The sequence below is a fragment of the Manihot esculenta genome, chromosome 3, assembly GCF_001659605.2.
Source record: "Manihot esculenta cultivar AM560-2 chromosome 3, M.esculenta_v8, whole genome shotgun sequence".
Taxonomy (NCBI): domain Eukaryota; kingdom Viridiplantae; phylum Streptophyta; class Magnoliopsida; order Malpighiales; family Euphorbiaceae; genus Manihot; species Manihot esculenta.
In genome coordinates this window covers 23746502-23758966 of record NC_035163.2, presented here as the reverse complement: position 1 = coordinate 23758966, position 12465 = coordinate 23746502, and the positions used below count along the sequence as shown (strand labels likewise).

At 31.5% G+C, this 12465-nt stretch overlaps 1 protein-coding gene across 2 annotated transcripts; it reads right to left on the bottom strand.

Moving 5' to 3' along the window:
* Positions 1-2324: 2324 nt before the first annotated feature.
* Positions 2325-10722, bottom strand: LOC110611279 (ultraviolet-B receptor UVR8). 2 transcript variants are annotated; one of them, XM_021751496.2, is made up of 7 exons: positions 9672-10722; positions 8781-9463; positions 7918-8130; positions 6619-6729; positions 5262-5630; positions 5055-5162; positions 2325-2890 (listed from the first exon to the last, which is right to left on the bottom strand). In XM_021751496.2, the coding sequence occupies exons 2-7, from the start codon at positions 9117-9119 to the stop codon at positions 2552-2554; spliced, it is 1479 nt and encodes a 492-aa protein (XP_021607188.1). In that variant the 5' UTR covers positions 9120-9463; positions 9672-10722; the 3' UTR covers positions 2325-2551. The 2 variants fall into 2 exon arrangements, with proteins under 2 accessions (XP_021607188.1, XP_021607189.1); XM_021751497.2 differs by having other exon boundaries at positions 7918-8127.
* Between the last annotated feature and the right edge of the window lie 1743 nt (positions 10723-12465).

Below are 12465 nucleotides of genomic sequence, written 5' to 3'. Positions count from 1 at the left end.
AAAAATTTAAAATATTAAAAATAATATGTAAAAAAATAATTAATTTATTAAAAAATTCAACTCATTAAATTAAATTAAATTAATTTTTATTAAAAATTATATAAATATTAAAATTTTAATTCGAATCAATAAAATACTTATCATATTTTTATGTCTAAAAAGTTTTTAATAAAAATCTTAAAATAATTAAATAATTTTTTAATATATAATGATCGGTTTCTAAAAACATAAAATTATTAAATAATTTAATATTAACTATTTTTTGTTAAATAAAAAATAATCTAAAAATGTTTTTCTGTCTGATTTGCATTGAACTGTTTCGCTACTATATCCACTTTTATTTATTGCTTCTGGAAAGTTGAAATTTATGTACGGTTTTGAGAAATTAACATGTGTTTTCAAATTTATACTTATTCTACCCAACATAATAACTATTTTAATAGTTTTTTAAAATATAAGCTCTCTGTTTTATAAATTTTTCTTTACTTTTTTATTTTTTAATTATTTTAAATTATAATAATATATAAATTAATTATTATATTTTAATTTATTTTATTTTTTTTAAAATCTGTAAAATATATTTTAATATTTAATAAATTTTAATATATTTGAAAGGAATATAATTAAAAAATTATATTTTTAATATATGTGAAAAACTAAAATAAATAAAAATTATAAAACGAATTGAAATTCTTATCCTTTTCATTTTTCTAAACTCTTTGAATTATTTATTATTGTAGATTAATTAGAGAGAATATTATTAAGATTAAGGCAAGTAAATGAAATTAAGAGATATTTTATTACAAATTGGGTGATATAAATGCTTTCTTAATCACCCAGCAAAAATCTTACACAATAAATAAAAGCTGTTAGTAGGCTAAAATAAAATCTGAAACGAGCAATTAAGCTTGTGAAGACAGATATATCCCTCAATATCACAAACATAAACTTTGTTTTATTTTTTGCTCATTTCATTCTTTTTTTTTATATATATATATGAAATTTGTTTATTAACTTACCATAAAGCATACCTATTTATTATGCCTTCAGAAAGTAAAATTTATCAATACTAAAATAATATAGTAACATGAGCTTTTCTTCTATATATATATGAGTGGAAAAAATTATGATTTTAATTATAATAAATTATATTTAAAATAAACTATAGTTTAATCTTTAAATTTTAATTGCTTTCCCTATATTTCCAGACCCAATTCTTTTGATAATCAATGAAGGTTTTTAGCATTTTTCAAGGTTAAAACTTACGGCTTAACAAGTTTCCCTTAATTCTTTCTTTCTCTAAAAGCTTCCAGCACCACCCACAACTCTAAAACCACCCACTTTTCTTCCTTCAAGCACACACTTTTATGAGCATGGAGGATATATGCAGCAAAGACCTTATCTATGAAGATGCCTATTATTTTCTCTTTTTTTAAACCCTCCATATTCTAATAAATTTCTCCTGTCTACTACTAATTTTGGAAAGGCTGGAGTTAAGAATTGAACCCAATTTCTCAACCTTCTTCAAAGTTAAATCCTTTTTTTGGCAATTATTGTCATACAAAACATTAATCAAATAGCTCTTTTATGTCTTTTTTCTCAAAATTGAATCTGCAGTGATATCTGTTGTGGCTAGCTATATCAAGTTGGATTTGCATCATCTTTTTTCTCTTTTTCATAATTGCTTGTGAAATTTTAGTGTTGTAATTCAATTCTTTTTTTCTAAATAGCATATTTTTGCAAAATATTGGTCTTTTATTTGTGGAGTGATTTTCCAAGAGTTGATAAATCAGGCCTAATGACCTCTCCTGAAACTTTTGGAGTTATTTATATTGTATCTGCTCATTGTGCCTTGTTTAGGATTTGTGGTTTTAGTTTTATAGTTGTACTTTTAGTAGGTGGTTCTGCAACTTATTTTGGTTTATGGAAAAATCACATTCATATAAATCTATTTCCTTTATTGATTATTATTTAAGCTAGAGAAAGCTACAAAATCAAGGATAGAAAAAATTCTTCAAAAATGAGTTTAAATTTTAGTAATTCTTTTATATTGAAAAGAGTGAAAAAGTAAGATGATCATTGAGATTCATTTTCTTAAACAATATATGAAAATAAAGAATAGAATAATTGTGAGAAAATAAAAGTAGGTTGTTTTTTTTTTGGTCGTACAAAAGGAGTAAAAAATTTGCCATGTCAAAGTTGGAAGTAACTTGTACTTTAGCATGGCCATGCTTGGGAACAGAGTAATATTAATGAATATAATTCACATGAAGAATTTCGATGCGAGTCCCACCGTATATATTCGAAGCAGCACTCAATGAGAATAAAACAAACAGCCAAGAAATATATATTGAGACGACAAGAAGATGGAAAGAGAGAATACATTTAACTTGCAGCCATAGGAATCCTAGCATCTTCGCAACACACAAAGTATGAACTTTAATAAAAACATCGACTTATCCTCTACTCGTGTTACATCTTATATAATTCATTGACACCAAAAAATTTCTATTCTCACATGACCATTTAAAGTAATAATATCAGACAATTATTAATTTTCAGATGCAAGGCTTGTATCACCCACGAATTCTGGAACAAAAATTTCAGTTGGTTCAAGACATGCTCGTAAAGTGTCATGCCCAAGCTGTGCTCTTTCATTATCTCCGAATCCAAATATCTGGCCCTGACTAGTGACTGCAACAGTGTGATATAGACCTGTGCTTATCTGAGAAACACGATGTGCTCTTAAGCTATCAAGGATTCGAGGTTTCATCACTTTATCAGATACTCCCCTGTCAGGAAAACCGAGACTACCAAACCCCATCCAACCAAAGCCATAAACATGACCACCGTCAACCAGAACAAATGTTTTCCTTTTCCTTGCACAAACCTAAAAAATAACACGCAAGATCATTGATGGGGTCTCACGTAATAACCAATAAGATGTAAGAACAAGCATGAAAGAAAGCATTGTCTTTAACCAAATCCCTCCATTGATTGTTCTACAGTACCAAAGTCACATCTCATAACAAGTTCACAAGAAGGAGAAAGTTTGTATAAAACTCAATTAGAAGAGCTCATAAAAAGTTGTCACAACATGTAATTAGCATTGAAGAAGTAGAAGAGCTGTAAAGACAAACAAATGCAAACCTCACAACTCAAATAATCGGTTACCTACTTTTTCTGAGTACCCAGAAATAATAAGCACACAAAGCTGAAATTGTTAACACATCAATGACTCCAGTATTTTACTTCCCAAACAAATAACCACCAAATTCAGCTTTGATCATCCAGTTCCTAATTATTTTACATGCTTTTTGTTATTGAAAGAATATAAAATGCAGCTCATTTAAGGTGGCATCATGAGAGCATCCTTTCTCGACCAAATGCATTATGCATATTCACACCTTTGAACTATTTGATAGTAAGTCATTGCACCTATCAACCTTTTTTTTAACCAATTGGACAACTCAACTATTTTTTTTTATCACACTTAAAATTGACCATGTTAGCCTGGAACATGAAATCAGGCGCAATAAAATAGAGATCTTGGCGCAAATATAATGTCTAGTTTTCTATTTGTTCTTTCTTCCTATTCTCAACGTTGACTCCTTTCATACACCTGCTGCCTCAGCTGAGAATTTGTTTGGTCAAATCCCTAAACCGGACAACCATCTTAATTTTCCCATTCTTCTCCACTGAAACCTGGCAGCTATGAAAGAACTCCCTTCCTTATTCCTATTTCTAAAACCCTAAAAACACAAGATTCCATAATCGTATGGGTTGAGCCTCTCTCCCTCGGATGATGCTAACACTTCTCAACTCTGCAGTCCTCCCTCCCTCAGGCAATGAATAACCTATTACTGTGCAACTCCAGTCGCCCTCAACCTCCCTCAGCTCAAGTTCAATGGCCTCAATTGGAGGTGATTTCTCTCTTCACTGTAATACTAATATTATGAACCCTGCTGCAATGCTATGCCTACCTCCTGCTCCAATATTCCTTGTAAAAGGTGCACGGCAATTTTCCTCCCAAACACTCCTTTTGCCTCTGTGCTGCACCATACCACCTACTTGCATTTCTACATCGAAAGTTTTATAATCCGTAGCAAAACCAAATGCTACACCCCCCCCCCCCCCAAAAAAAAAAAAGGCATACCCAAACTCAGCAACCCATTTGTCACAAACCCAAATCTAACAACCTCTGAACCCCTTCTGCTCTCCCAACCTACTCCCCTTACTGTAGCACAACCCCCTTTTTTTCTCTCTCTCTGCCAATTAGGATAGGAGATATGCTAGAGGCATGCACCATCACTGGATCCCCTCCTTCAATGTGGTTCTTCAGTGAGAAATTTTGAAGAACCTGCAAAAAACCATTTGGATCCTAATTCTGTTTATGTGCTCAAACTGGATTGCATGATTTTCATGTTCAATATTTAATTGTATGGGGAAGAGAGAATTAAATGATGATTTTGATATCATAATTTGATGTGTTGTAGGAGGGATTTAGGGATGGACTTTGATATTTCCCCACTTGGTCAATGAAATTTTAATGGCAGCTCCACTGGTGCTACGGTTGAAGGGTGGATTTGCTGTTGTTATATATATTTGCCATTCTTTGCTATTTAGATTACCTAGCTCTCTAGAGCCATGGCTGAGAATGTCTAGTTTTGTGACAGTGGACCTCTGAATTTGCAGCTAGAAGGAACAGTGAAGCTTCCCAATTGAGTTCCTTGTAATAATTTGGTTATACATATCATGAGCTTTTTATTAGCATGGTAATCTCTTTTTTATTTGTAAAATATACTTCTTGATATTTCTTCTTGTGTAACCTCTGTTTTTCCAAAGATTAATTTGTATTGCAATTTTGTGGAAGAAAGTTGCTAGATGCTTTCCTGCAATTTTAATATGTTTATGCAAATAGCTCACACACATTCATAACGTCCTAATATGATGCCAGCACCTTTAGAATAAACTAAATGTGGTCTGCAACAAATGTATGTTACGCATGTGTTCTTAATGAAAGCCGACAACAACCAAGCAGATATTAAGCATACCTGAACAGCAAGGTGGCTCTTAAGGCTGTTCAAGGGTTCTGGAAGAGTTTTATCAATCTCATCTCCATGGCCTAATGCACCACAGTAACCTTTTCCCCACGTATAAACCTACAACCACCAGAACAGAAAATTAAAGCACTAGCAAGAATTTGGGGTCAGGATAGAAAACAAAATGAGTAAACAAAAGCCTTTTGATGGAGAACTGACATATCCACTAGAATCAAGTGCCACAGCATGTTCATCTCCAGAAGACACACGAACTACGTGAATGCCTTTTCTCCTAAAGGTCTGAATTGCACGAGGCAGGAACTCATTATGCTGCTCTCCATGACCAAGACAAAAGTTAGAACCAGAACCAAAAGAGTAAACTGCCCCATTATCAGTAACAGCTAAGACATAACTCGGACCAGCTGCTATCTGAACAATAGAGCCAACTCCTTCAAGTGACTCAATGATTTTGGGTGTTGGTCTGTCCACTGTGTCACCATGACCAAGCTGCCCATGAGTATTGGTCCCACAACTGTACACATGGCCTTGTCTTGTAAGGAACAAAGTAAAGTTAAGTCCAGCAGCAACCTGGAACAAGTCTTAGATGTTTTAGTATTAAAGGAAAAAGATGGTGTTTTAGTATTAAAGGAAAAAGATGGTGCAAGAAAGAAATTATAAGTAGGTCCTGCCAAGCATTCCAGAGGAACTATGTTCAGTGAGCTGAACTATAAGTTCCAAATATGAGTTTGGTCCCTTTTTTAGTCAACTTTTCAGGAACAGTCAAGACATGTTTCTGGAGATATGGCCATAATGCCTAAAAAAATCCATACACGTGATTTGGCTGATCTAAGAATTTAAATTTGCACCTGATTGCAAGCCAAAGACTTATAACATTACACTGAGCAATAGCTCCTAAGATGTAAATATGCAATGGATGAATTACTACCATTCTTGTATTTTGTCAATATTAACTACTTAGTCCCTAACTCCCTATTCTTCTAAAAACCAATTAAAATGTCCCTATATTTGGTCAAAGGGACTAAATAGCATAAACCGTTAAAATAACAATGACCAAACAGTATGCATATTTAAGGTTAAAACAACTTGACTAACATTTTCTGATAAAATATTAAAGACTTTGATTTTACAAAATACATAGATATGATAATTGGGTCTTAAAAATTGACTAACTAGTTAAGATAAAATACAGGGACTCAATAGTAATTTACTCACATGTAAATGATGATTTGATACCAGGCCTAATGTCTCATACAAAAAGCTCAGCAACTATGTTCACAAAATGGCTGATACTTAACAACCGGCAACATTTTGGATAAATAAAAATTTTAAAAAAAAGGGAGGGGAGGATGTTTCCATGATAAATTTCTAAGATATTATAAATAGATCTCTAAACCAAGAACCAAACTCATAGCATTGAAAAGCAACAATGTCCATTTTCATTCACCACATATTCAAGAAACAATTAAATATAACATATCCATTATAATCAACCCATTAACAATTTAGTCAACAATGGTAATAAGAATACACACACACAAACACATTAACCCTATACCTGCTTACAAGCAACTCCCTTCAATGCCTCAACAAGCCTAGGCCTAAATATGGGGCGGCTTGTATCTCGATGACCACAGCAAAATGATGAATTATCTCCACAGGTGAAAACCTACATCAATAATTGACAACATGAGGTAAGACAGTTATTGCCAAAACAAAACTCAGTTTAAAAACCATGACTTTCTCACTACCAGTCAGCTATAACAAATCCATCTGTCCTACGGTTATTGGTTTCAATGTGAGCATTGTTGATAGAATTAATGCCTAAATTAAAAAAAAAAAAGAAAAGAAAAGTTTGGAGCATATGAAAGAGAGCATCCACTGCCATCCACTAGCACAACTTACATGCCACAAGATTCAATACATTACCCAAACAACCAATGAATAAAATAAATCATAGACAGACAGATTCAACCATATTAGCAAAGGGGCGTTGAAGCCTATGCACAAGTCACAAGATGCACCCGGAAACAACGTTAGGCACTAAAGAAATATAATTAGATAACTAATCCTATATAACTCAACAATATTAACAACATGTATCATGTAGGATCCTAGAACAAGTGTTTTTTACCATCCAAGTAAAAGTAAACCTAAATGATGTTAAAATTCTTGAATTCTAAGGCTGATCAAATAAAAATTTTAACATATTTGACATTTTCCATGACAACATCATTGGTTGCTCATAAACTCTATTGAAGCACAGTATGTTCCACTAAAACTAAAGTAGGAATCCAGTACTTCAGTGATTAGACCCTCTTAGTTTTGTTGCAGTGTTCGCAAATGGAGTTGGTGATCCCTTGTTGCTCTAGAATGCTATCATTCTCTTTGCTGTTTTTTTATTCTTCTTGCTTTTTCCTTTTATTTTCTTTTTCTCTTGCTTTTTTCTTTATTAATGGGGGTGGTGGTGCTTAGAAGTTAAAAAATACATGGGGATATTCCTTCCATTGATGAGGACCCTCTCTCTCTCTCTCTCTCTCTCTCTCTCTCTCTCTCTAACAATGTGATAATCATAGTGGCCAAATCCCTACTTGCCCTCCTTGAGTTTGGCCTTTTTTTGTTTGTATTTTCGTAAAGCAAATTCAAGCCAGACCAGTGTAATTCACTTGAGGCTCATTTAACTGTATCATGAATCAATATCATTGCCACATCAAACAACAACATTCAAATATTATTATCTTATCCCTTTGACCACAAACACATTAATCCTCCCTAGCATAGTGTCATACTGAGCTAAACACTTACCAACTAGTTCAGAATAAAGCATATGACTGATGAAATATGAACAGTTACAGACCTTTCCAGAATCCAAAACAAATGCAGCATGATTGTGAGAGGCTGAGACTTGAACCACATGAGCCAAAGATGGGAAACTAATCCTGGTGAATGCTACACATTGTGTTGTTTCAGGACCATGCCCAAGAACACCACACAAACTGGAACCACAAGAATACACAGATGAATTGCTGATCAACAACGTGTGATACCTTCCAGTTGTAATCTGCATCTGCTAACCAAAAAGATGGGCAAAATAATAAATATCAAGAACTCTTCCAGAAGCATCAACAAAAAGAAAGTAAAACAATTTCCAAAAACAATGAAAGTAATATCACATGAATCATTTGGATGATCAAACATTTTTTTTCTCAGATCAGAAAATGGACCATAAATAAAATGTTCTCATCCATTCTTTTAATGCATATGACCTAGTGCGTATTTGTCAATTTGCTGATTGGGGAAAATAAAAGCCGAGCTAAAAACAAGGGCCTAAGGATAGCTTCTATATATATGTATATATATATATGTATAACATATGCACCAGTTTCACCCATGTGGAGCAATTGCAAATTGCATTAATCATGAGAATTCTAGATACTTCTGTAAAACTTGTATTTCATATTTCATTTTGTAATGAAAATAAGAAATATAAAAGTCCAAGTTTTCAGAATCAGTTGATAAACATAAATTGTTAAAGATAAGGAAACAGAAAAGAAAGGCACACAGCATATTAGCCACTTTATCATTACATGAGTTGCATGGTCCTAAAATTGAATGAATGCTAAATTTTAAATATACTTTTTACCATTACCTCTAATATGCACATATTTAGTTCATTCATTTATTGAAAATTTAAAATCAAATATATCAAAGAAATAGTACATTGCCTGCTGAAGTCTCGACCATGCCAGATGATTCCTCCACAGCCTGCAAGAACCTCAAAACCCGCTTCCAATTTCCTCCACAACGATCAAACAATTCTTTCTGGGCATCCCGTGTCATACCTTTATATACGCCATGTGACACACACAGCTGAAATGCTGCAAAATCTACCATTGACTTGAATTTTTGAGGGTATAAACTATGGCTCCCTCCAAAAGTCTTAGAAGTTAACTCTAAGCAAACAAGATCAACGGCACAAAGCCTGCCCGTCATCAGGATCTCCAAAATCAAATGCGATGGCAATTCCTCAATTGAAACCAACCTATGCCTATCTGCCATTTTTGTCAATTCTCCAGTTCCCGCCTCCACAATTATATCTCACCAACCTTTTAACCCTCAAACTTCAAATTCAAGGCTTAATCACAAAAATGAGCTCCACAGAGGGGAAGCAGAAGGAAATATGTCAAATTTTCAGGCGAAATCTAAAGCAATTGAAGCCACATATAAAGAAAACAACATCAGACGGAAGGAAAATGGCTGAAATAGAGCACAAGAAAGGGGGCCCAGCTGAAAAATTCACGGGTTTTTGGTTCAATGATTGAAAATAAAACATCAGAAGGGACAATTCACACACAAACCCCCGAGAAATATATCGCAAATTATGTGAAAACGCAAGGTCAGACCTGCAAGTCAAATCCAATTCAATCAGACAATATCAAATTAGCACAATCAAGAACAACGAAACTAAAGTTTGATAATTGAACACAATAGAGACTGGAAAAAATGAGGGGTCTTGAGATTGAAAAAATGGGTAAAAAACCAATGAAAATAAAATAAAATAAAACAAAATAAGGGGTTTTAACATAAAGCAGACAATTAGTGAAAACTTACCAGCAAAAGCAACACAATTGAAGCTTTTCGGTGCCGATCTCGACTTTTAAAACCGAAATGTAGCAAATTGAGCTCAAAAGAACAGTGAACGAGTGGAAATTCAAAAGTGGGAGAATAAGAGAAACCTAAAAGGGTAAGGAAACAATAGAAAAAGGAATATAGGGGTTGTAGAGAGAGTGTCTCTTTAAGGCCACATTCCCTTAGCTGTCATTGCTTTCATTTTTCTCTCTCCAGAATTTGCGTGTGCGTGAGCTGACGTGACTCCAGATTCTCTCTGGGTTTCCTCTCTCTCTCTAGTCTCTACAGAGATTTGTAGATTTGAGGGAATTAGGGCACAGATTGAGATTAGAATTTAGAAACCCTGACCGAAAAAAGGCCTTTCTTCCCCTCTTATTCCACTCGCTGCTCTTCACTGTTAACTCCCACTTATTGCATGAGTGCTGACACGTGGATGTCGGTTGAATTCTGCGCGCGTGTTGCTAATACGTTCACGCGCACTGAAAATCTCCGAAAAACTTTCGTGGAAGTTTTTACAAATCCTACCTCTCCCATCTCAGTCTCAGCTTCTTCTGAGACCAATACGCACATCACAGCTGCGAAGAAGAACAGAAAACTCGGTGGAGTAGAAAGCTAAAGGAGGAAGAAGCAGGAGGTAAAAAAGAAAGCTCAATGAATTTGCTGTTGAAAATCACTTCTTTGAATTTGTCTGTAGCTTAATTTTCTCCCTTCAATTGAGTTTTTATTGCATTCTCTCATCAACGCCATAACGAAATGTATTGGGGACATGAGTGGATGTGCATTAACGAAGATTTATCAACAATTTGATCCTGAGAATAATTTTCTCGGAAGAGAAAATGAATTGAAGCTGATGGGTTCTTTGTTTGGATAGAATGAAATGGAGATAGGAGGAAAAACCCGTTAAGGGATTTGGGCAAGTGTCGAGGAGAATGTGTGATGAAAAGGAGATGTCAAGTCCGGTTAAGTTGAGAGAGTGAACAAGTCTTGTGCATTGTGCAGGATTAGAGAAAAGCGGATTGGAATCTGCAGTGAGCTTTGGGCTTCTAGGCAAAATTGACAAGATACAAACTTGTACAATGAAACCATGTTTAAGATTTGTAAAGTTGGGATATGATAATTACAAAATGGTTAAAAGGCGAAATTTGTCTTAAAAATATGAAGTTTTATTATTTTTCTCTAAATCGAACTTTACATTAAAATACTCGATAAGTTATTACTCAAAAAGGATTTAAGAGTGTATTTGATTTTATTTAGATTTATTTAATTTTTTAATAATTATATAAATATAAATTTATATTAAAATGAAAATTGATATTTTTAATATCTATTATATAATTGAAAAGTAAATTTGATTTTTTTTTTTTTTAACAAAACTCATTTTCTTTTCTTTTGGTTAAAAATTCAATCAACTGAATTTTTTTGAACAATTTTTTTATTTAAAATTGAAAGATTTAATTTTTTTTTAAAAAACTTTTATTTAAAAAAATTTAAATTTTACAAAAAATTTTAAAAATTTATTTAATTTTTTTCTATAAAATGAATCATATGGAAGAAAGAATTATTTTATTAAACTGAAAATAATTTTTATTTAAAAAATATTTTTATGAAAATATTTTTTAATAAGATATTTTTTTTAATTTTAATTTAAAAAATAAAATTTATTAACAAATTTATATATAAAAATTTGAAAGTAAAAAAATTATTTTTTTTATTAAAAAATATTTTTATTAATTAAAATATATAGAAAATATTTTTCTAAATTTTTTTTTAAAAAACAAACGGAGAGTGAGTTGCAAAATTGGTTTCCTGTTTTATGAGCTTTTCATGCTATTTGTCCTGATTTTTGACAGATAGATATCAGTGCATTGCATTCAAAATCTGCTAAGTAGCTAAAACATTTTGAAAAGAAAAAATATATATATAACAAAATAAATAAATAAATTGGCTGCCACTTTTATGAGCAGCTCTGATTCTGGTTAATTTTCAAGCTCAGATGGATTGAAAACTCAATCTAGTGCTAATTTTATCTTTAAATCAAATCACTTAGAAAAGTCATTAAGATAATAGTTTAACAATAATAAAATTAATTTTGAAAATTTATAAAAATGTGAATTGAAGGCTTAATTTAATTTTTAAAAAAAATGTTTGAAATTTGACAAAAATAAAAATAATGAAATTTTCAATGCTAATAGTGTTTTTTTTTTTTTTAAATAATGCTTCTCTTTTTGAAATTTATAATTTAGTTGCACAATTAATATATATAAACAGAAAACTTTTATTTCAACAATAATCAAATATCATTACTTTTAAAACAAAATTTCTTACTAATTTAGTATTACACAATATTTTTATATTTTTAATATTATTTATTAAGATTTTAAATAAATAAATAAATAAATATATATATATATATATATATATATATATATGAAATAGAAATTAGGAATTGGGATAAATTTAAAACTTTTCAGATTTATTCAGATGTCTTTATCACTAAATTAAATTTATGAGCGCTAAATATAAGTATTGTTAAACTCTATTTTTCACATGATTGAAAATATTTTGTCTCATTTTATTTTATTTATTGAGTTATTTAAATATTTTTATTGATTGCAGATATTTACAATGTAGAGGAAAAAAATTAAAACCTTAAAAATTAGTTTCATTTAATGTTAATTTGCATTAATTAATTTAATAAATTTAAATTACTAAAAATAATAAGTAAAGAGAAAGAAATATAAAATAATAATTAAACTATTAACAGTTTTTTTAGGGT

Bases quoted from the DNA above. Each gene is read 5' to 3' on its own strand.
- LOC110611279 (XM_021751496.2), bottom strand. From the start codon at position 9,119: ATGGCAGATAGGCATAGGTTGGTTTCAATTGAGGAATTGCCATCGCAT. The intron at 6,730-7,917 runs GTCTGTAACTGT...TTATTGATGTAG, and splicing joins TTGTTTTGGATTCTGGAAAG to GTTTTCACCTGTGGAGATAA. The intron at 5,631-6,618 runs GTATAGGGTTAA...GACTTGTTCCAG, and splicing joins AGGGAGTTGCTTGTAAGCAG to GTTGCTGCTGGACTTAACTT.